General features: G+C 44.0%; 1 protein-coding gene across 1 annotated transcript in view; it reads left to right on the top strand.

Annotated features, from left to right (window-relative positions):
- LOC118209905 (NACHT, LRR and PYD domains-containing protein 3-like) overlaps window positions 1-3,603 on the top strand; it is a gene marked incomplete at its 3' end in the record, with an annotated part of 50,138 nt that extends 46,535 nt beyond the window's left edge. The window contains exons 9-11 of the mRNA XM_035385629.1: window positions 1,500-1,617; window positions 2,730-2,763; window positions 2,990-3,603. Of these exons, the coding sequence (XP_035241520.1) occupies window positions 1,500-1,617; window positions 2,730-2,763; window positions 2,990-3,603 (766 nt within the window). The remainder of the gene's footprint in view (window positions 1-1,499; window positions 1,618-2,729; window positions 2,764-2,989) is intronic.
- Window positions 3,604-22,821: the final 19,218 nt, after the last annotated feature.

Genomic DNA, 22,821 nt, shown 5'->3' with positions numbered 1-22,821 from the left:
TGGAGCTCAGAGACAATGAGCTGCAGGATTCAGGAGTGACAGCGCTCTCTGCTGGACTGGAGGACCCACACTGTAAACTGCAGAGACTGGGGTGAGTACAAACACACACCCCTTCAGACTAAATACAACACTGATGTCAGTGTTTCTATTGTGAAAACACTGAACTGCACAGAACTGAAAGAGCTTGTTCCTGTTCTTCTTCTTGGAAGAATAAGACTCTATACACATGAATGAATAAAATGAATTAGTCCTGTTTCCTGAACTGTAGTGGGGTGTTAGTCTCGCATAGCCAGACCCATCTCCACACTTTGTTTCAGCGCTGTGCCAGCGCTGGAGAAAGGTCTGGCTCAACCCATTATCATTCCGCTATAGAGGAACAAAACGCTCTGGCTTGTTTGTATTTCTTTAAACCAATCACAATCGTCTTGGGCGACGCTAAGCCCAGGATACAGTGATGGTGCCCTTGCAAAATAGTGTCGTAATGGAGTACTGGCCAGCAGCTATTTTCTCGTCCGTGTCTGGATCTTGCCCGGCGTACGCTGCAGCTGCCCCCCTTGACTGCAGGGTTTTCACCTGGTCCTCCATTATCGCGACCAAGGGGGACACTACCAAAACCATGGCATTTTCACGCCATGTCTCTGTGTTTACCCTCGCTAGCTCACTGCAGTCGATAGGCCATGCTTGGTATATGAAACTTTTTCCATAACTGGTGGGCAAACATGCAAGAACGTCCCTGTCAGACAGCAAATGTTCTAAACATATTCTTTGTATTTACAACCATTCACCGAAAGAACCAAGCAGGCCTGCCTTATTGCACGATCCAAATTTTTGTCAAAACTTGCCATTTTCAGCGTGCAGGTTGCTAGCTTGGAGGTTGATGTTGTTTCACGTAGTGACGGGGACTTTGAAAAAAAAAAATGGTAATACACAGATAGCGGAAGGGGAGGTGAATTCTGATTGAAATAGTCGCCCGAAGGCAGGCTTATACCCGCAATCTGGGTCCTGTGAGTCAGACTAGTGGGGTGTAAACTCAAATGCGTTTGATAATGACTCATTCCCCATCCATTTTATTTTATTTATGGCTGTAGAAGGTGTGTGACACACTGCTATGTGTTTGACACACACAGCCCTGTTAGTTTATATTAATGTGTGTAAGGTGTGTAACACACTGCTATGTGTTTGACACACACAGCCCTGTTAATGTATGTTAATGTGTGTAAGGTGTGTAACACACTGCTATGTGTTTGACACACACAGCCCTGTTAGTTTATATTAATGTGTGTAAGGTGTGTAACACGCTGATAAGTTTGACACACACAGCCATGTTAGTTTATATTAATGTGTGTAAGGTGTGTAACACACTGCTATGTGTTTGACACACAGCCCTGTTAGTTTATATTAATGTGTGAGGTGTGTAACACACTGCTATGTGTTTGACACACACAGCCCTGTTAGTTTATATTAATGTGTGTAAGGTGTGTGTGTTTTTCTCTCTGCAGGCTGTCAGGCTGTAGAGTCACTCAGAGAGGCTGTGATTCTCTGGCTTCAGCTCTGTGTTCAAACCCCTCACACCTGAGAGAGCTGGACCTGAGATACAATCACCCAGGAGACTCAGGAGTGAGAGCGCTGTCTGCTGCTAAACTGGACACACTCACACTGCTGTAAGTACAGAGAGTTTACACACTGCACCTCACACACGCACACACACACACCTGAGAGAGCTGGACCTGAGATACAATCACCCAGGAGACTCAGGAGTGAGAGCACTGTCTGCTGCTAAACTGGACACACTCACACTGCTGTAAGTACAGAGAGTTTACACACTGCACCTCACACACGCACACATACAGACACACACACACATACACACACACCTGAGAGAGCTGGACCTGAGATACAATCACCCAGGAGACTCAAGAGTGAGAGCGCTGTCTGCTGCTAAACTGGACACACTCACACTGCTGTAAGTACAGAGAGTTTCCACACTGCACCTCACACACACACATACAGACACACACATGCACGCATACACACACACACAGAAGGGGTTGGGGGGGGATCTACAGTGGAGGGTGCTGCACGGGATCACTGCAGTAAATAGTTTTATTTCTGTGATGAACCCGGCAGGATCCCACCATTGTCCGTTCTGCATGGAGAGAGAAACTGTTAATCATTGTTTTTCGGGGTGTGCCAGACTTCAGCCTCTCTCTTCTTTTTTGGGAAGTTTATTTTGGTTACTAGGGGAAATATTTACAAGTAATATTTTTATCCTTGATTTCCAATAAAAACAAAGACAGATAAGTGCCAGCTCATTAATTTAATTTTGAGGCGAGAATAGCTGTTTCTACAGTTGGGAAAAATATGATTGGTGGAGGGGGCAGACAAGATGTGGTTGTTGTAGTTATGGGTTTGGTCAGGGACACAGTGATGGTGGAGTTTCAGTATTACAAAGCAATGGAGAGCCTGAGTGTGTTTCAGAGTGTGTGTGTGTTATAAGGGTGTTTTATGTTCAGTGGAGGGGTGGGAGCTATTTTTGCACATGAAATAGGGTGAGGGAATGGAATAAGTTTCCTTTGTGACAGATGTGTGTTTTTCATATGATCGTGGTTTTGTGTTTTATTGTGTCTTTGTTTTTATTTATGTGATGTCATTGGTGTGTTGAGAGTGGAAATAAAGGATTGTTAAAATTCAAAATTCTGTTCTGCTGTTCTTACAGTGTGGACCATGGAGGAGAGAACAGGACCAAACCAGGGCCCAGGAAATGTGAGTGTGTATTGACACAGAACACTTTCCATAAATACACACTCTGCTCTGTGTGTGTGTGTGAGTGAGAGAGATTTGTCTCTTACACACATAAACACACAATCAGAAACACGCATGTACACAAACACACACACAGAGGTACTATGACAGTCCTTTCTCTCTCACACACATAATGAGGTGAATATTAATAATGATAATTAATCTCATTAATGTCTCTGGTGTGCAGACGGCTGTCAGCTCACACTGGATCCAAACACAGCGCACAGAGATCTGTCTCTGTCTGAGGGGAACAGGAGGGTGACAAACACACCGGGGAGAGAGCAGCCATATCCTGATCATCCAGAGAGATTTGAGCACTGGACCCAGGTTCTGTGCAGAGAGAGTGTGTGTGAGCGCTGTTACTGGGAGGCTGAGTTCACTCTGCCTGAGCGGGGGGAGAAATGGGTTTTTATAGCAGTGACATATAAAGGAATCAGCAGGAAAGGACAGCGTTCTGACTGTAAGTTTGGAGATAATAAAAACTCCTGGAGTCTGAAGTGCTGTAAACCCAGACACTCTGATAAACTCAGTTACTCTGTCTGTCACAATATGTACCATAGAGACATACCTGTCCCCCCCTCCCCCTACCGCAGAGCAGGAGTGTGTGATGATGATGGTAGAGGAGTGTGTGTGTACAGGATAGGAGTGTGTGTGGACCGTCCGGCTGGCACTCTGTCCTTCTACAGCGTCTCTGACTCTGACACACTGACCCTCCTGCACAGATTCCACACACACTTCACTCAACACAAACCCCTCTGTGCTGGATTTAGAGTGCGGGACTCCTCCTCAGTGTCCCTCTGCCAACTGGAGTAGAGACACTCTCACACACACACACACACACGCATGTACGCGCACACACTCATACACATACACGCACACTCATATACCCACTCACACACACACTCACACACTCACAAATGCACACTGGTGTACGCTCATGCACACGCACTCAAACACACACTCAGATACACATAGACACACCCACACCTACACACACGCATGCACACACACACACTCATGTATACATGCACACACACACACACACACACCGCTCATATACCCACTCACACACACACACACATATACACATACACACACACACTCAATCACACACACACACTCAGATAGACGTAGACACACACACACCCACGCCTACACACACAACTGCACACGCACACACACACACACGCACACACTTCACTCAACACACACCTGCCTGTGCTGGATTTAGAGTGTGTGACTCCTCAGTATCCCTTTGCTCACTAAAGTAGAGACACATACGCACGCACACGCACACACACACACACTCACAAATGTACACACTGGTGTACGCTCATGCACACGCACTCGCACACCCACGCATGCACGCACTCATGCACACACACTCACAAACTTACACACACATACACACTCTCTTACGCCCAATCACACACATGCACACACACACCCACACACATGGTAACACACAATATCTCACACACACAAACACACACATTCACCAGTGCACTCTCACGCGCGCACACACATGCATGCATATGTACACACGCTCATTACCATATGCACACACACACACACACACTCTCTCTCTCATACTCAGTCACTCACACACACATCCTCTTTCTCTCACACACACTCACACAAATGCACACACACACAAACTCATGCACTCACGCACACACACACACATACATGCGTGTAGAGACACAAACACGTGTCAACACACACACACACACACACACACACACATTCTCATTCCCATACGCATGCACACACATGTATAAACACACACACATTCTCTTGCCCATACACACACATTCATGCACTCACACAGACACACATACATGCACGCACACACATTATACACATGTCTACACAAACATTCTCATACTCTTACACACACACACATTCACAAAGGCACTCTCACGCACACACACACTCTCTCTCTCATACTCAGTCACTCACACACATCCTCTTTCTCTCACACACACTCACATCCACAGTCACACACACATTCACACAAACACACGCACACACACACAAACTCATGCACTCACGCACACACACATACATGCGTGCAGAGACACAAACACGTGTCAACACACACACACACACACACACATTCTCATTCCCATACGCATGCACACACATGTATAAACACACACAAATTCTCTTGCCCATACACACACATTCATGCACTCACACATACGCACTCACACAGACACACATACATGCACGCACACACATTATACACGTCTACACAAACATTCTCATACTCATACACACACACACACATTCACAAAGGCACTCTCACACACATACACATACATACACTCATTCTCAATCGCACACACACTCTCACATCCACAGTAATTCACTCAAACGGACGTACACTCACATACACACACACACACACATTCACAAAGGCACTCTCACGCACACACACATACACATACATACACTCATTCTCAATCGCACACACACTCTCACATCCACAGTAATTCACTCAAACGGACGCACACTCACACACACGCATACACACACAGATGTATTAACACACACAAACACATTCTCTTACCCATACACACACGCACCCGTGTGCACACACACATACTCATGCACTCACACACATGTACACACACACAGACATACACACATACATGCGTGCACAGGCACGCACACACTTTCTCTTACCCATTCACACACGCAACCCGGGCACACACACACACATACTCACGCACTCACACACATGCACACACATACTCACATCCACAGTCACTCCCACAAACATACGCACGCATGCACACACATTCACAAATACACACACACAAACACACTCTCACCAAATCACACACACACACGTCGACACACTTGCAACCTTCCTTGACCAATGCCTTACCAGTGCAATTTCAGCTGTACCCAATATTAACCTCAGTACAGCTTAAACCCTGTACATAAGAGTATGATCTTTCAGCAGGTTCAGGTTATTTCAAATGTTAAAGGTGTGTTAATGTACTTTTGATTATTAAAACATGAATATAACATTGAGTGTAATAATGGCAAAATATGGCAGGGTAAAATGTTTTTGAAGCAATAACTCTCTCCTGTATCTGCATCTTTGTATAAGAGAAGCCAGTGGCACTCCTCCACTTAAATGTGCATTTTACTAGTTTTTACAGTTGCTTTCATTCATTTTCATAAGAGTTCCAATGTGCAAATTTCTGTGGGCAAATGCAGCTGATAGGGAGAATGCAGAATGGTCACTGCAGTGTACTTATTTCCTTTCATTACTGTAAACAATGATGGGTTGAGTTTCCTTATTTATTGGGTCTGTTGCTTTTATTTTCTGTATTTTCAGACAATAATCTTCAATGATTAAACCTGAATGATAAAAAACCTCCAAATGTGTTGATGTTATGATTTATTTTTGTGTGATGTATTTAACTCCTGTGACACAGTAGTACTTATTTCATATTCTGTATGGGATTATGTTTGGGCTCAATATGAGCAGATCAGCATGGGGTTAAAATCTGCACAGTTGAAGCAATGACATTCATCTACAGTAGTAGAAATAAAACCCATTATAAGAAAAGTTGTGTAGTGTCTGATGAATGGTTGCTTCTGTTATTGTAGTATAACCACAATTCAATACATTTAGAAAAGTCACTACTTGTCTATTGAGCAGGTGTGTTTATATTACCTCTCAAAGAAATGGTTTTCCTGCAGGTTTTAACCTGTATCTGCTGCACATCAGTTGAATGGATTAGACCACGAAGCCAAAATCAAGGCAGAAGTGTAGTTTGCATGACATCCAGTCTCTGAGCTGTTCCTGAGACCCTACAGTTTTTCTCATTTTTTCTGATTAATTTCTAGTAACTGCAGTCACACATTACAAATGCATTACAGTATGTTATGATTGCTTTGACTCAATGTACAAAACACAAATTGCTGTACCTACATACAAAGTGCAAAATCCTAAATTGCACACTCAGTTTTCACAGTACTGTCACTTCATATTAAGACGTCCAAATTGTTATTGCTAGACATGCAGATTGTGAAATAAAGTCAACATGCGTGCAATCCTGTCTTGTCACTTCCAACCACATTGTCCAGGTGAGTTTCATTGCAGCACGATTGGTAATCCCTTCAGCACTACATAAAAGGCTGATTTACAGCACTACATTCAGCACTTTCTGGCAACATGGAGCAGCCCAATGCAGTTGGTATTGATGGACGAATTTAGATCTTGATCAAATGAATTTAGAGCCACTGTGATTGACCATGTTATAAATCCAGGTCTAACAATGAGAGAAGCTGGAAGGATTGTACAGCCAAACTTTAAAAGGTCAACAGTGGCCTCTAATAAGAGTTTTTGTACTGAACATTGATTAGTCAATAATTTACTGCAAAATGTGACACTGTAATTACATTTGATGAAAAACACGTTTTCAATGTACAAAAATGCCCAAGTTTCACATACAAATCATGATCTATAAGTCATTACTTCAAATCTACGCCTGCCATTAAAAGTATTGATATTAAAATTGTGCCAAGTTACATGAAACAATATTGGCTATCTTAGCTCACACAAATTGAACAAGCTGTATTCCACAGCAATGCTGCCCAATGTTTCCTATATTCTTTCAAGTAATTTGAGCTTGATAAAACATTGTCTGGATCATTTGTGAAACATAGCAGAACAGCTGTGGAGGTGTGGTATTCGAATCTCTTTGTGCATGTGCATGTGCATGTGCGTGTGTGTATATGTGTGTGTGTGTGTTTGTGTGTGTGTGTGTGTGGGGGGGGGGGGGGGGGGGAGGATTGCACCTCCATCCTCATGCTAAATGGAATTTAATAAAATCATTATATATCGTGGCAGGAGCTGCAAATGGGCGAAAGTATCAGAGTATTTTTTTGACAACTATCAGGTCTGTGAGTTTGTTGGAATACTGTAAACACAAAGCAGATGCATTCTGCCACCTTGTGGCCATTTGACAATGCTGCAAGTGCTCCAGAGGTTGAGTTTCAAGGCAGAAGTTGACAGATTCTCAAGAGTTCACTGAACTGAAAATAAATTACAATGTAAAAAAAAAGAGAAAAAGTAAAGAATCATCAATGCCGTGCCTAACCTTGTGTGCAAAGGGCAGTGGGTCCATCTTGTTTTTGGTATCATTGAGTATATATGACAGCACTATTTTCCCCAAAAAATCTATTGCAAGTGATGTCAAAGTGATCATGCTGGCTTTTTAACATGATTTTTGACGGTACTATTTTTTAGAAGTATGTGGTCACAGTGTAACATTGATCAATGAAAGGGCAATGATAGACTATGTATAATCCCAGCGATATACAAACTGTTCTTGATTGTTAAGACATCATCTGGGTAATTTGTGAGACACAGCAGTTTATAGCAATATATCCAGCAATGCTTAAAACATGAGAACAACTGTTGAGGTGTGCAAATGGCAGTTGAACAAATTAAAGACTGCAGTACTTTAAGGCACAGGCTGTTCCGTTTAAATCTCACTGTTGCAGAATATAAATGTCTGGTTTGGCAGGGCATTATTTGAACATATTGACAGGAACACATTTGAAGCAGTACACGAGGTAGACAGGAGAATACCAGGTCAGACAACCGTTTTCCACAGTTACAGGTTTTGTTACAAGGAGCACCAGCGAGGTACACATGCCACAGCTTGCAGAGGAATTCTCAGAAGTTTTCTAATGCCATATGCCAGTACTTTCATTAATAGGAGCGAGCTTGTCTGAGTAAATGTTTCCCTGTTTTAATTACATCAAACACCCATGTGATGGAGCCAGAACCATGACATGACCTTGTTTTAAATTAATATTCCTATTGCTCTGAATTGTTTTTTTTTCTCTTTCTTTTTTTAATCTCATTATGAAAAAATAAAAAATCCATAGTATTAGGATAAATTGTAAGTCCTAGAGTGGAGGTTTTTACTATAAGCCCCTTGGGGTTACTTACCTCTCCTGCACAATCCCTGCTATGTTTGTGTTATATACTTTTGTTTTATCACTTACTTTGTGCGAATAAATAAATAAAAATAAATTAATTAATTGAAAAACGTTATGTTTAATCTTGATGCTTTGCTTTTAAAAAAAAAATCACACCTTTAATAATGTAATAACAAGTTAATAGATTGTACACATTAATAGATTATTTTACTCTGCTTGGATGAGAAAAATTAACATTTACCACGTTTCAGTTTGTGAGCATATATAATTAGTAATGGAATAGAACAGTAAAGCTGTTTCTCATGCCGGAGGAAGACCTTTCATAAGTGGCTCTGACATGCAGTCATACGAGCGCCCAAGGGGGGTCGCTAGAGAGCAATGAAATGCAGATCCCTGTCTGTCTGAATCCTCCCGTACCCTGGGCAACACAAGCACCAATCGTGAGTCTCCCTGTCGAGCTACTGGCCACAGTTGGCATTGGCACGGTCCGAATTCGACCTGAGGCCGTGAGGCTCATCCATGCACCTCAGTGTGGTGCCTTAACCGAATGAGCCATCCAGCAGTCCCAAGCCTACTTTCAATAAAATTACACCTTACCAGCACCCATAAGAAATACAGACTACCATACAGAATGCCAAATACTATGTGCATTGGTAGGACCCATTCAAAGCAGGCACATGAGGTAGGCAGAAAATCATCAGGTCAGATAACATTTTCCCACTGTAACAGAATTTAGTACAATACACACCAGGGAAATACCCAATACACAGCATACAGTGACATTCTCCAAAGACTCAATAAGTTGTCTCAGTCTTGATAGTAGTTTCTAAGCATCGCATATCATAAGGTCATATCTCACAAGCATAGAAGCACTGTCTGTGGTCACACACGGATGTTACATCAGTAATTAGGCATCTCAGCACACAACACAACAGCACAGTATAGTGCCTGGGACAGGGGTGGTATATCCCCATGGTGGTGCCAGAGCTTTTCGGGTCCTCTCAGGAGTGCACTCGGGACGGCCCTGAGCTGCATTCCATCCTCCTCATAGCTCTTCATCGCTCTTCTCCCTCATCGCCATGGTAACTGAGAATGTGGAGTCTGGGGCAAGGCCACAGGCCTTGGCAGAAGTGGCCAGGAGTGCATACAGAAATACAGAAACATACACTTCCCTTCACTACGTTAAGCTGCCAAGCAGCTGTACACTGCAGAACAGAGTCTGAAGTGTATTAATCACTCCAGGTTTCCCACTGAATCTACAGGAACTGAGGCAGAGCAGTGAAAGAATGGGCAGTGTGCACTCATATAGACATGAAAACCGTTTTTTTGTTTACAGTTTTTCTCAATTGTTTAAACACGTTTTCTGAAACTATAGCTCAGTTTCTCAAAACTCTACACAAAAAAGCACAGCAACAATTAACCTTTTGCCAAAACTACACAAATCTCTTGCAAAATGCATTCATGCATTCAAAACCATGTTCTCTCTTCTCAAAACTGACTTTTTCCATCAAAATGATTCACACAGGCCTCATATGAATAGGTCTTATTGAGCATTGATTTCACACTGGTGCGATAAATTTAAAAACACAACCATCAAAATGCAGTATATATGTTCTGGCCTCATGAGGTCATGTTACATATTCAAGTGTATAAAATCGTGTAAAAATTACTTTTTTTTATCCTTTTTCTTTTCAAGGGGTCCCAGAATTGGCTGCAATTTTATAGTAAATATAAAGACTGTTGCCATGATACAATACAGTAAATATATCATCATATAAATAGTGCATTTGCTAGGTAAACCTAATTCTAATTCAGTACAGTACAGCAAAATGTGTGAACTGTTATCACTTTGAGTGTTGTTGTTATCGTGTATGATACAATGCACATTTTACTGCATTGTCCTGCCAATGAGGTCCAGTTGGGCTGCACTCACAACCCAGGTTCCATCATGAGTCATACTGAACATTGTTAGAAGTGTTTTTCCTTTTTCCTTATCAGTGAATTATGAGTTTTGCCAAAATAGATAACATTTGTGTCTTCTCAAAACGAGAACATGCTTAGACTGTGTCTAAGCAGTCTAACATGCAGTCTGGACAATGGATGTAATGATCTGTTATCATATATGAAATCAGTGAACAAATTCAAAAAGGTAACAAAGCAAATCTTTATTTGTTACTGTAAAATAAATCTTTGTTCAGCAGACTGCAAAAATAAAAATCGTAGTTTGTAGGCCTGCTGTAAAAAAAACAAAAAATACGTGATCAACCAAAGTTGCACATATTTCATTTGAAATGTTAGCTCGTCTCCTTCTTCCTCGTCCACCTCGTACACGTACACCTCTACCTCTACTTCTACCTCTCTGTGTTGTGTTGCTCCATTGTTTTCCAACACAATAGAGGTCACCTGAGGTCTCTTTTATGCTCTGGCAGATAATTGAAAAGTTTAGCCAATTGAGTTTGAGCAGGTGTGGCGTGAGTGAGACCAGTTGGTACTTAGAGTTTAGCATTTGAAGGCCAGTGTTTTCCATGTGAACAAGCAAGGCTTGATTATGAAAATTGTGCTAAATGATGAGATTTTGTGTGTAGAGTTTTGCAAAAATGTGATTTAGAATTGTGTTTAGAGTTTTGCAGAAATAGTCTTTGTTGTTGACACATGAGCTTCAAGTTTTCACCATTGTGTGCATAGTTCCAGTTTTAGTGTGTAAGCATGAGAAAAACTGTAAGGTTTAGGGGATTTTTTGGTCCCAAAATAGGTTGCAATTTTGTGGTACATACAGTATAAAGACTGTTGCCATATTGTAATACAATACTGTGAATATATCATATAAATATAGCATTGACACAATCATTGTATCAGAATAGGATACAATGCACATTCTATCCAATCAGCTCCACTTGGTACTAAACTCACAACCCAGCTTCCCAGAGTCATACTGTAAACTTACAGCTGATACTGCAACATTGTTAGAATTCTGACTATACACAAATGTTACCTATTTTGGCAAAACTCATACAGTAATTGCACTGATAAGTAAAATGAAAAACACTACAGTAAGAAAATGTTTAGACTGTCTTTCTGGGGATGTAATGATGAAATCAGTGCACAAATACAAAAAGGTAACAAAGCAAATATTTACTAGCCAACACCATGTTGATTATGGTGGTTTCTTGCTCATCTGTAAATTTCTGGCCTCTGCCACCTCTTGCTGGTGGTCTTTCCATTCTGTGAAAAGTATATACAATATAGGCTACTCATTTTTCATAAATGTAAGACAAAACAACATTACACTATACATTTCTCGAAGCACTGTAGATATCCATAGAAAACATAATGTTACATTACTGTAGAGAGTATAGAAAACTACTGAAGTGGCTACTTACCTATTCTTATCTCTAAATGCCCAGATAACTGAGGCTACTGTGAAGCGGCTCAAATTCGGCTGGACTCGCTGCCCAGCTTCGGTGATTGTTAGGCCATGATTGAGTACATGGTCAACCAAAGTTGCGCGGATTTCATTAGAAATATTGGCTCGCCTTCCCCTTCCCCTTCCCCTTCCCCTTCCCCTTCCTCCTCCTCCTCCTCCTCCTCCTCCTCCTCCTCCTCCTCCTCCTCCTCTCACTCTTCCTCTCTGTTCTCCATGCTGCTCCATTTTTTCCCCAACACAGTAGAGGTCACCTAGGCCTCTCTTATGCTCTGACACATGATTGAAGTGTTTTGCCAATTGAGTTTGAACAGGTGAGAAGTGAGTGAGACCAATTGGTAATTAGGGTGTGGTATTTTGAAGGCCAGTGTTTTCCAGGTGAACAAAGTGTGCTAAATGATGAGATTTGTGCTTACAGTTTTGCAAACATGTGATTTAGAATTGTTATTTTAGTGAAAACAATGGACTTGTGCTTAGAGTTTAGAAGTCTGGAGTCTTGTTTTCGATTCCTGAGCTTCAAGTTTTCAGAATTGTGTGCATAGTTCCATTTTTTGTGTGTATACAATGGAGAAAAACTGTAAGAGCCCATGAAACAAATAGTTCAGCGTGAAATTGAACTTGATTACAGTTTTTCTCAAATGTTTACACACTAAAACTGGAACTATGCACACGATGGTGAAAACTTGAAGCTCATATGTCAACAACAAAGACTATTTCCGCAGAACTCTAAGCACAATTCCTTTGTTTTCACTCAAATATAAATTCTAAATCACATTTTTGCATAACTCTACACACAAAATCTCATTATTTAGCACAATTTTGATAATCAAGCCTTGTTTGTTCACATGGAACACACTGGCCTTCAAATGCCAAACTTTAAGTACCAATTGGTCTCACTCATGCCACACCTGCTCAAACTCAACTGGCTAAACTTTTCAATTATCTGTCAGAGCATAAAAGAGACCTCAGGTGACTTCTGTTGTGTTGGAAAACAACGGAGCAACACGCAACACACAGCATGCAGCACAGCGAGGCAGAGGCAGAGGCAGAGGCAGAGGCAGAGGCAGAGGCAGAGGCAGAGGCAGAGGCAGAGGCAGAGGCAGAGGCAGAGGCAGAGGCAGAGGCAGAGGCAGAGGCAGAGGCAGAGGCAGAGGCAGAGGCAGAGGCAGAGGCAGAGGCAGAGGCGTACGAGGTGGACAAGGAAGAGAGAGATGAGCTAACATTTCAAATGAAATACGTGCAACTTTGGTTGATCACGTATTTGTTTTTTGTTTTTTTTACAGCAGGCCTACAAACTACGACTTTTATTTTTGCAGTCTGCTGAACAAAGATTTATTTTACAGTAACAAATAAAGATTTGCTTTGTTACCTTTTTGAATTTGTTCATTGATTTCATATATGACAACAGATCATTACATCCATTGTCCAGACTGACACGATAACAACAACACTCAAAGTGATAACGGTTCACACACTTTGCTGTACTGTATTGAATTAGAATTAGGTTTACCTAGCAAATGCACTATTTACATGATGATATATTTACTGTATTGTATCATGGCAACAGTCTTTATATTTACTGTAAAATTGCAGCCAATTTTGGGACCCCTCGAAAAGAAAACAAAAACTTCAAAAAAGGATAAAAAAGAAGTAATTTTTACACAATTTTATACACTTGAATATGTAACATGACCTCATGAGGCTAAAACATATATACAGTATTTTGATGGTTGTGTTTTTAAATGTATCGCACCAGTGTGAAATCAATGCTCAATAAGATCTATTCATATGAGGCCTGTGTGAATCATTTTGATGGAAAAAGTCTTGAGAAGAGAGAACATGGTTTTGAACGCATGAATGCATTTTGCAAGAGATTTGTGTAGTTTTGGCAAAAGGTTAACTGTTGCTGTGCTTTGTGTGTAGAGTTTCGAGAAATTGAGCTATAGTTTCAGAAAACGTGTTTAAACAATTGAGAAAAACTGTATAAAATGAGAAAAAAGTAAACAGTTTCTACACAATTTTATACATTTGAATTTGTAACATGGCCTCATGAAGCCAAAACATATATAAACAGTATTTTGATGGTAGTGTTTAAAATTTATCACACCAGTGTTTAATTGATGCTCTGTAAGAGATATTCATATGATAGCTGTGTGTATTGTTTTGGTGGAAAGAATCAGTTTTGAGAAGAGAGAACATGGTTTTGAGTGCAGTGTTTCATTTTGCAAGAGATTTGTGGAGTTTTGCCAAAATGGTTAACTCTTTTCAGTTTTGTGTTTAGAGTTTTGAGAAATTGAGCTATAGTTTCAGGAAACGTTTAAACGATTGGGGAAAACTGTTTGAACCGTTTGAACCGGAATCTCATGTTTGGGCTATGGCAAATATAATAGAATCTGCATGACAAGTAAATTAAGCATCAGTAATAATTTTGCAGAGTTCTGAGAGCTAGCCTTGTAATAACTTCAATAATAACTTCAATAAATGGATTACACAAGCTTTCTCTGGCCGGCATGAAGTTTGGCTTTTTGGGCATTACTGTTGCACTACGAGTATCATCAAATTGTTGTTGTTGCAGGCATCATAAATGGTTGCATGTTTTCACTTGTGAGCAAGAACATGGACACTGATGTTTCTTATTCTGAAGGGACCCTTTATGTTGTGTAAAATTATAGATTCAGTGTTGGCTTTGTATCTATAGACTGAATTGTGTAATTCTTTCTTTATTAGGACTATATGGACACAGGAAACCAGCACAAGTGAAAGCACATGCTAGCTCCATGCAGAGAGGACGCAAACCCAGCACTCGAACCCGGCTTTTTTTTATCATCACACAGATTATTTTACCGTGTGTGATTTCAGGATTACACATTACACATCAGTGCTCTTATTTCTCTCTAGGGAGCCACACATAAACACTAATGTGGGTAAATCCAGACCCAGAGTCAAACCTCAGAGTCAATCATTGGGCTTCAAGTCATGGTTCCGTGTTCTGTTTCTGCTTTTCCTTTTTGGGCCTCCAGATGGCGGCACTTAAGTTTTGTAGTTCTGTTCGTTCTCCCTCATTGCTTTTCCCTGTGTTTAATTGTATTATTGTTTTCTATTATTCAATTATTGTTTTTTGGTTGTGTCTTGTTATCCCCTCCCTCTCTGATGTGATTGTGCATTGTGTCCTCTTGTGTCTTGTTACCATCTTGTCTATTTAAGTTCTTTGTTTCCCTGACTCAGGTGCTGGGTTAGTAACCAATAAATGGCGGGATTCTTCTCGAGGTTTGAACCAGGTTGCATGTGAGGACGGATTGTTTTGGTCTATGATTTTGAATTATACGTTTGTTGAAAATCAAATTTCGATCACAGATGAAGTGACTTTAAGAAATGGAGTGTGAAGTGGTGGAAGGAGGAAATAAGAAAAGAAAAAAAGGAATTGAAAATGAAGTTAAGGATTATAAATATGTAATTGGAATAAAGGTGGATGTGAGGCCCGGGTTATCGATGAGAAGCAAATGGCATTTTTAATGAAGCCCATGAAATAGGGAAACTCATAAAGAAGGAGATTGGAGAAGTAAGAGCAGTGAGGGTAACCAGGGGGTTAATTGTAATCATGTAGTGTCAGTTGAAAAGACTGAGGGACAAGGCTCTTAAAATAAAAAGACTTGAATCGACAAAAGTAGTTTGTTTTTTAATGAGAGAAAGAGCGCTACGGAAAGGTGTTATTAGTGGGGTCTCATTGTCGTTAGACGCCGATTGTTTTTTGGAGGTAGAAGGAGTTTTAGGGGCAAAGCGGATGAAAAGCAATCGGGAGGGAAAAGAACAAGAACATGGATCAGTACTTTTAGAATTTGAGAGAGAATTACCAGAAAGAGTCTATTTAGATTATGTTTGTTACAGGGTGAAGGAATATGAGAGGGTTCCACTGACGTGCTATTGGTGTCAGGATTATGAACACCTGGCAGCAGTGTGTAGGAAAAAGGATCACAGGTGTAGAAGGTGTGGGAAAGATGGGTGTTCTGATTGTACGGTGTCTAAAGAACAGGCAATATGCTTTCACTGTGGGGGAAATCATGCAGCAGGAGAAAAGCAGTGTGAAAGAAGGAAGAGGGAAAGTGAGGTGGAAAGAACACGAGTGCAGAATAAAATAACATGCAGAAGCAACGAAGAGAGTGAGGGCAGAAGCGAGAACTGAGAGGAAGGAGCAGAATAGAACTGGAATAGAGGGAAAAGATCAAGGGAGATGTGACAAATAAATCATGCATTTGAATAGAAGAAGGTTTCTGGCATTTATTGCGATGGTGATTAACTGTGCAAGCGAGACAGAAACAAAATCAGAGGGAATCAGGATGGTGGTGGATGCAGCGAAAGAGATTTTGGGTATTGCAGCCAATTCTGGGACCCCTTGAAAAGAAAAAGGATAAAAATAAGTAATTTTTACACAATTTTATACACTTGAACACGTAACATGACCTCATGAGGCCAAAACATATATATAATATTTTGATGGTTGTGTTTTTAAATTTATCGCACAGTGTGAAATCAATGCTCAATAAGACCTATTCATATGAAGCCTGTGTGAATCATTTTGATGGAAAAAGTACGTTTTGAGAAGAGAGAACATGGTTTTGAATGCATGAATGCATTTTGCAAGAGATTTGTGTAGTTTTGGCAAAAGATTAACTGTTGCTGTGCTTTGTGTTTAGAGTTTTGAGAAACTGAGCTATAGTTTCAGAAAACGTGTGTGGTAGGGTGGGCGTGGTTTTGCGTTGGCTGCAGAGAGAGAGAGTGGGCGGGGCGGCTCTCGGAACTCTGCGCCACGGCTGTTGGGGTTTATTAATCAGCACTGATAGTTAATTGTGTGATTGATTGACAATGTGCTGATTACCTCGACAGTGAGCCTGGACGTTTAAAAGCTGCTCGACAGAGAGAGAAGCGGGAGAACGGGAGACGGAAGGAGAGCTGACGGGCTGTCAGCCGTGAATTGTGAAACCAAAACGCTGTTATTGTGTATTGTGACCAGAAAGCCGCGTGGCGGCCGAAAATAAAACAAGACGCAGTCGCGTCCTGAAAACTTAACATGTCTCTCTCCTCTCTCAAACGAGCGGTAGCACTCGACTTGCTACAACGTGTTTAAACAATTGAGAAAAACTGTAATATAAAAACAAGATGGCTATGTACATCCTATTTATATACAACATTTGGGAAATTATCAGCTTAAATCTATAAAAATTTATTTACTATGAGAATAACATTTTAACAGCTACCTTTTCTGCCAAAGGGCTGTGTCAGGGTTCTGTGTCTTCCCCCTGTGTTGTTTCTCTGTTGGGCCGCCAGATGGCGGCACCTCGGTTTTCTGTTCTGTTAATTGTTTTATTGGTTCGCATTATCCATTTATTAGTTTCCAATTGTCTCGTGTTTCCCCTCCCTCTCTGTGCTTGATTGCTCATTGTGCCCTCCTGTGTCTCGTCTGCGTCGCCCCTATTTAAGTCTCCCTCTCCCTCACTCAGGCGCTGGATCCTTTTGTTTCTGTACCCTTTGTTCCTGCTCCTGCCTGATACCTGTGTGTTTTTGCTACCTGCCTGCCTGCCTGCCTGCCCTGTTCCCCGTTTTTCAGAAGTGTTGTATTTTTGTTTTCCCGTGTTTTGTTAGGTTTTTCTTTGTGTTTTTCTTAGTCGCCCTGCGAGGCGTTCGGTTCCCTGTGTTCCCTGTTCCGTTATTAAAGTCTTTTGGTTTTCCCCATTTTTGACTTTTGGCTTTTTACTCTGCGCTTGGGTCCATCCCCGCACCCACCCTGACAGAAGGATCCAGCCAGAACTGGACCCAGCAGAGTTTTTTGTTCCCCCCTTTTTCTCTCCTCGGGGTTTTTTGTTGTTTGCTGGCCATGCCTCCAGTGTGGAGCAAGCCGGTGGTGGCTGGGGAGGCTTCCGGCCCTGGTCCTGCCGTTGGGCAGGCTCCCCTGTCCAGTAGTCAGTGGGCGGACAAACTGTTTGATACGTGCCAGGGGTCACGCCCATTCCTGGACTACGTGGGGGAGTTCCGCGCCGTGGCCGCTAAGGCCAACCTGCCCCAGTCAATCGTGTGCCAGCTGTTTAAAGACAACATGAGGGACCCCCTCCACGGCGGGCTCATGTATTCGGGCGTGGACAAGTGCGGGGACTTCGAAATACTGTTCGCGACGGCCCTGCACTGGGAGGAGTACCTCCGGGGGGTTGCAGATATGCCCCCTCTGGCGGAGAGGTACTCACAGCCCAGCGAACCGGAGCCCGCCGTCCCGCGGGAGCCGCCCGCCCTGGCCGTCCCTCCGCAGGAGCTGCCTGCTCGGTCCGCCGTCCCTCCGCAGGAGCTGCCTGCTCGGTCCGCCGTCCCTCCGCAGGAGCTGCCTGCTCGGCCCCGTGTCCCAGAGAAGCCCCCTGCCCTGCCTGTCTCCCAGCAGGGGCCAGCGCCGCCTGCTCGGTTCAGCGCCGCCTGCTCCCCGGGAGCAGTTTCCTGCTTCGCCCCGCGCCCAGGAGAAGCCTCACGATTCGTCCCGCGCCCAGGAGAAGCCTCACGATTCGTCCCGCGCCCAGGAGAAGCCTCACGCTTCGTCCCGCGCCCAGGAGAGTTCTCCTGCCCAGCTGGGTTCCCTACGGCTGGGGTCTGTGTCCCTGTCTCCGGCCCAGCCGGGTTCCCTGCAGCTGGGGTCTGTGACCCTGTCTCCTGCCCTGCCCGGAGCTCCGGCGCCCCCTGTAGCTCCGGCGCCCCCTGTAGCTCCGGCGCCCCCGTCCTCCAGTGTTCCCTCGTCCTCCAGTGTTCCCTCGTCCTCTAGTGTTCCCTCGTCCTCTAGTGTTCGTCCTTCCCCTGGTGTCTTCGCTCCCCCCAGTGGTCGTCCCTCCCCCGGTCTCGTCGCTCCCCCCAGTGGTCGTCCCTCCCCCGGTCTCGTCGCTCCCCCCAGTGGTCGTCCCTCCCCCGGTCTCGTCGCTCCCCCTGGTGTCCATTCTCCCTTTGGTGTTCGTCCTCCCAACCGTGTGTCCGTGTGTTCCCCGGCCCCCCTGTCTAATTGTCTGCCCGCCTGTTTGTCTGTTGGTCTACCCATATGTGTGTCAGCCAGTTTGTTGGCCTGTTTGTCTGCCCCCCAGGCCGTCAGCCCATCGGCCAACGTGTTTGCCCGCCTGTCTGCCTGTCTGTCTGTGTGCCGTTCCGCGTGTGTTTTGTCTTGTTTGCCTGTGTGTCTGTCCCTATGTCAGTTGTTGGGCTCCCCCCTCACCTTCCCTGTCTGCCTGTCCCTTTGTGTGTCCGTCGGTGTCGCCGTGTGCCTCCCCACCTGCTTGTCCCTGTGTCTGTCTTTGTAGGTCTCCCTATTGTGCCGGTGTCTGTCAGTCCGTTGTTTCCCTCTCAGTCTTGCCCTACCCAGTCCAGTGTTGTCGTGCCCCGTCTCGTTGCTGTCCTTTGTCTACCTGGCCCCAGTCCAGTCCTGTGTCTACCTCGCTCCAGTCCAGTCCTGTATGTCTGCCTTGCCCCTGTCTGAGTTCCCCTGGTTTCGTGAGTCCCCCTGTCGCCCGAGTGCGGGCCCTGAATTTCCCCGTGTCGCCCGAGTGCGGGCCCTGAATTTCCCCGTGTCGCCCGAGTGCGGGCCCTGAATTTCCCCGTGTCGCCCGAGTGCGGGCCCTGAATTTCCCCGTGTCGCCCGATGTGCGGGCCCTGAATTTCCCCGTGTCGCCCGATGTGCGGGCCCTGAATTTCCCCGTGTCGCCCGATGTGCGGGCCCTGAATTTCCCCGTGTCGCCCGATGTGCGGGCCCTGAGTTTCCCCGTGACACATCATGATGAGAACAGACCATTCAGCTCATCTGTAGCATTTACCTACAAATGAGAGAGTATCTAGTGCTAACCAGTCACAAACTAAATTATCAAATGCTGCATCAGACCTGCACACAGACCCCTGAGGGTCTGTGCCTCTACTACATGACCTGGCAGGTTGTTCCACATATTAAAAATGCTTCCTGACAAGCTTGGGTAATTTACTTTTTTCCTCAATTTCCACCAATGCACCCCTTTTCAACTGACAGAACTAAACCAGAACTGACACTCACCGAATACACTAAAGCAGCCCCAGGGGGGTGAGCACCCACTCACCGAACACACTAAAGCAGCCCCAGGGGGGAACACCCACTCGCCGAACACGCTAAAGCAGCCCCAGGGGGGTGAGCACCCACTCACCAAACACACTAAAGCAGCCCCAGGGGGGTGAGCACCCACTCACCAAACATACTAAAGCAGCCCCAGGGGTGAGCACCCACTCACCGAACACACTAAAGCAGCCCCAGGGGGGTGAGCACCCACTCACCAAACATACTAAAGCAGCCCCAGGGGTGAGCACCCACTCACCGAACACACTAAAGCAGCCCCAGGGGGGTGAGCACCCACTCACCGAACACACTAAAGCAGCCCCAGGGGGGTGAACACCCACTCACCGAACACACTAAAGCAGCCCCAGGGGTGAGCACCCACTCACCGAACACACTAAAGCAGCCCCAGGGGGGTGAGCACCCACTCACCAAACACACTAAAGCAGCCCCAGGGGGGTGAGCACCCACTCACCGAACACACTTAAGCAGCCCCAGGGGTGAGCACCCACTCACCGAACACGCTAAAGCAGCCCCAGGGGGGTGAGCACCCACTCACCGAACACACTAAAGCTCAGCACGCAGGTGGAGGTGGCCCACTCCAGGTTCCGCACAGCGTCTGCACTGGTCAGGTGTTTGCCACTCGCGGCTTCCCCTGTGGAGCGGGGAAAGAACGGGGGCGTGAGCAGCAGTGTGTGGACTGTGACCAGCTCTCTGACCAGACTGCGACTCTCTAAGAAAAAGGCTCACAGAATAAGATCTCGTAGTCTCCTGAGTTGGTGACGATGTACTGGCTGTCAGCAGACCAGTCCAAGTGGGTCACAAAACTGGAGTGGCCCTGTGAAGTAAAATTAAGCAGAAACAAAGTCAAGCATTAATGAGGCTGTGTTATTCCCTTTAACTATTTCAACTGCTACATTCTTTTGCAATTGGGACTGTGAGAAATAACACAATATTAACATCTTGTTTATTCATGATATGAATGTGTACAGATATAGACTGATGCATGTAGAAAACTGAAGTCATTTGTTTTTGAAATGTGATATATCTATTTGCAAGACTAATAAATGAACAAAAAAAAAAAGACTACAAATCCCATGAAGCAGTGCATTTTACCCACCGTGCATTTCCCGGCACGGCTGTACTTCCTGCCATTCTCTGTCACAGCATAGACGTAAACAAAGTTGTCGTGGGATCCCACTGCCAGGTAGGCCCCATCTGTGAAGCAGAGGATCAGGTGACTGTGCATAATGGGTATACACTGAAAATATTTCCAACACAAATGGACTGTGCTCTAATGTCAGCCTTTATAGAAATGATGCCCATATAAAAATTAATTCAGAAACCACATTCATAAGATAATTAAATATGAGGCTATATGAAGAAAAAACATGTCTTCACTGAATGGAAGCCTTATATAAGGAATATTACATACATTATTAAGATATATAGATATATATTACTTTATATATGCCTTCATTGCACTGTAAGTGAAATCCATTTATATTTTAAAGATATTGACTTACTTTTTGGTTTTGCCTCAATGAGTTAAGTGCTTATCAATAATCTCACTTTAAAAAAGTGCGTCTGATTGTAAATTCCTGTGTAATCAACCCGTACACCTGTGGTGATGTTTTACACTAAGCGTACATAACAGTAGACTCAGTATACAACAACATTTCACTGATGTAGGGAGTATGCCAAACTGTTGAAAATTCTTCAACTACTTTTTTCTTTCTTTCACCTCCTCTGAACTGAGAAAGACTGCTAGAGCAGATCTCTGATATGTGAAACTGAGTCAAGCACTTATGACACTGCTGCCTCTAAACGTGTCTGTTGTGCTTCTCTGTGGTGCTGGTGCTCTTCGCTGCACACACCTGGTGAGAATTTAATGATGGAGATGATCTCGCTGCCGTCAGTGTGCGTCGAGACCAGGTCCCTGGTGTTGGTATCCAACACCAGCCACCTGGAAGGGGCAGAGAGACAGACGGGTCAGAACCAGAGAGACAGGCGGGTCAGAACCAGGGAGACAGAAGGGTCAGAACCAGAGAGACAGGCAGGTCAGAACCAGGGAGACAGGCAGGCCAGAACCAGAGAGACAGGCGGGTCAGAACCAGAGAGATAGACGGGTCAGAACCAGAGAGACAGGCGGGTCAGAACCAGAGAGACATGCGGGTCAGAACCAGGGAGACAGGCGGGTCAGAACCAGGGAGACAGGCAAGTCAGAACCACATCACTACCTCAGGACTGGAAAGACTGCCGCTCATAAAAGACCCTGTGCAATCAAAATCATTCTTTCGCAGCTGTTGAACCCAAGAAAACAAATATTGTGGTTTTAAGCCTATTTTATTCAGTTATGACTTCATTCAGTTGTTTTTTTTACCCTGAAAGAAACAGCTCTCACCCTGCCCATTACAACAGCATTTTGTACTGGTCATTTCGTGTAAGAAAAATTTTCATTTTAGCCAATCAGCAGTTATACTGTTTAGAGGGCTGCCAATCAGAAGTGAACTGGAAGTGAATATACCAGTGG

The sequence above is a fragment of the Anguilla anguilla genome, chromosome 12 (genome assembly GCF_013347855.1).
Source record: "Anguilla anguilla isolate fAngAng1 chromosome 12, fAngAng1.pri, whole genome shotgun sequence".
Classification (NCBI taxonomy): Eukaryota; Metazoa; Chordata; class Actinopteri; order Anguilliformes; family Anguillidae; genus Anguilla; species Anguilla anguilla.
The sequence above is the reverse complement of the archived record's forward strand: the minus strand, read 5'-3'. Positions and strand labels throughout refer to the sequence as shown.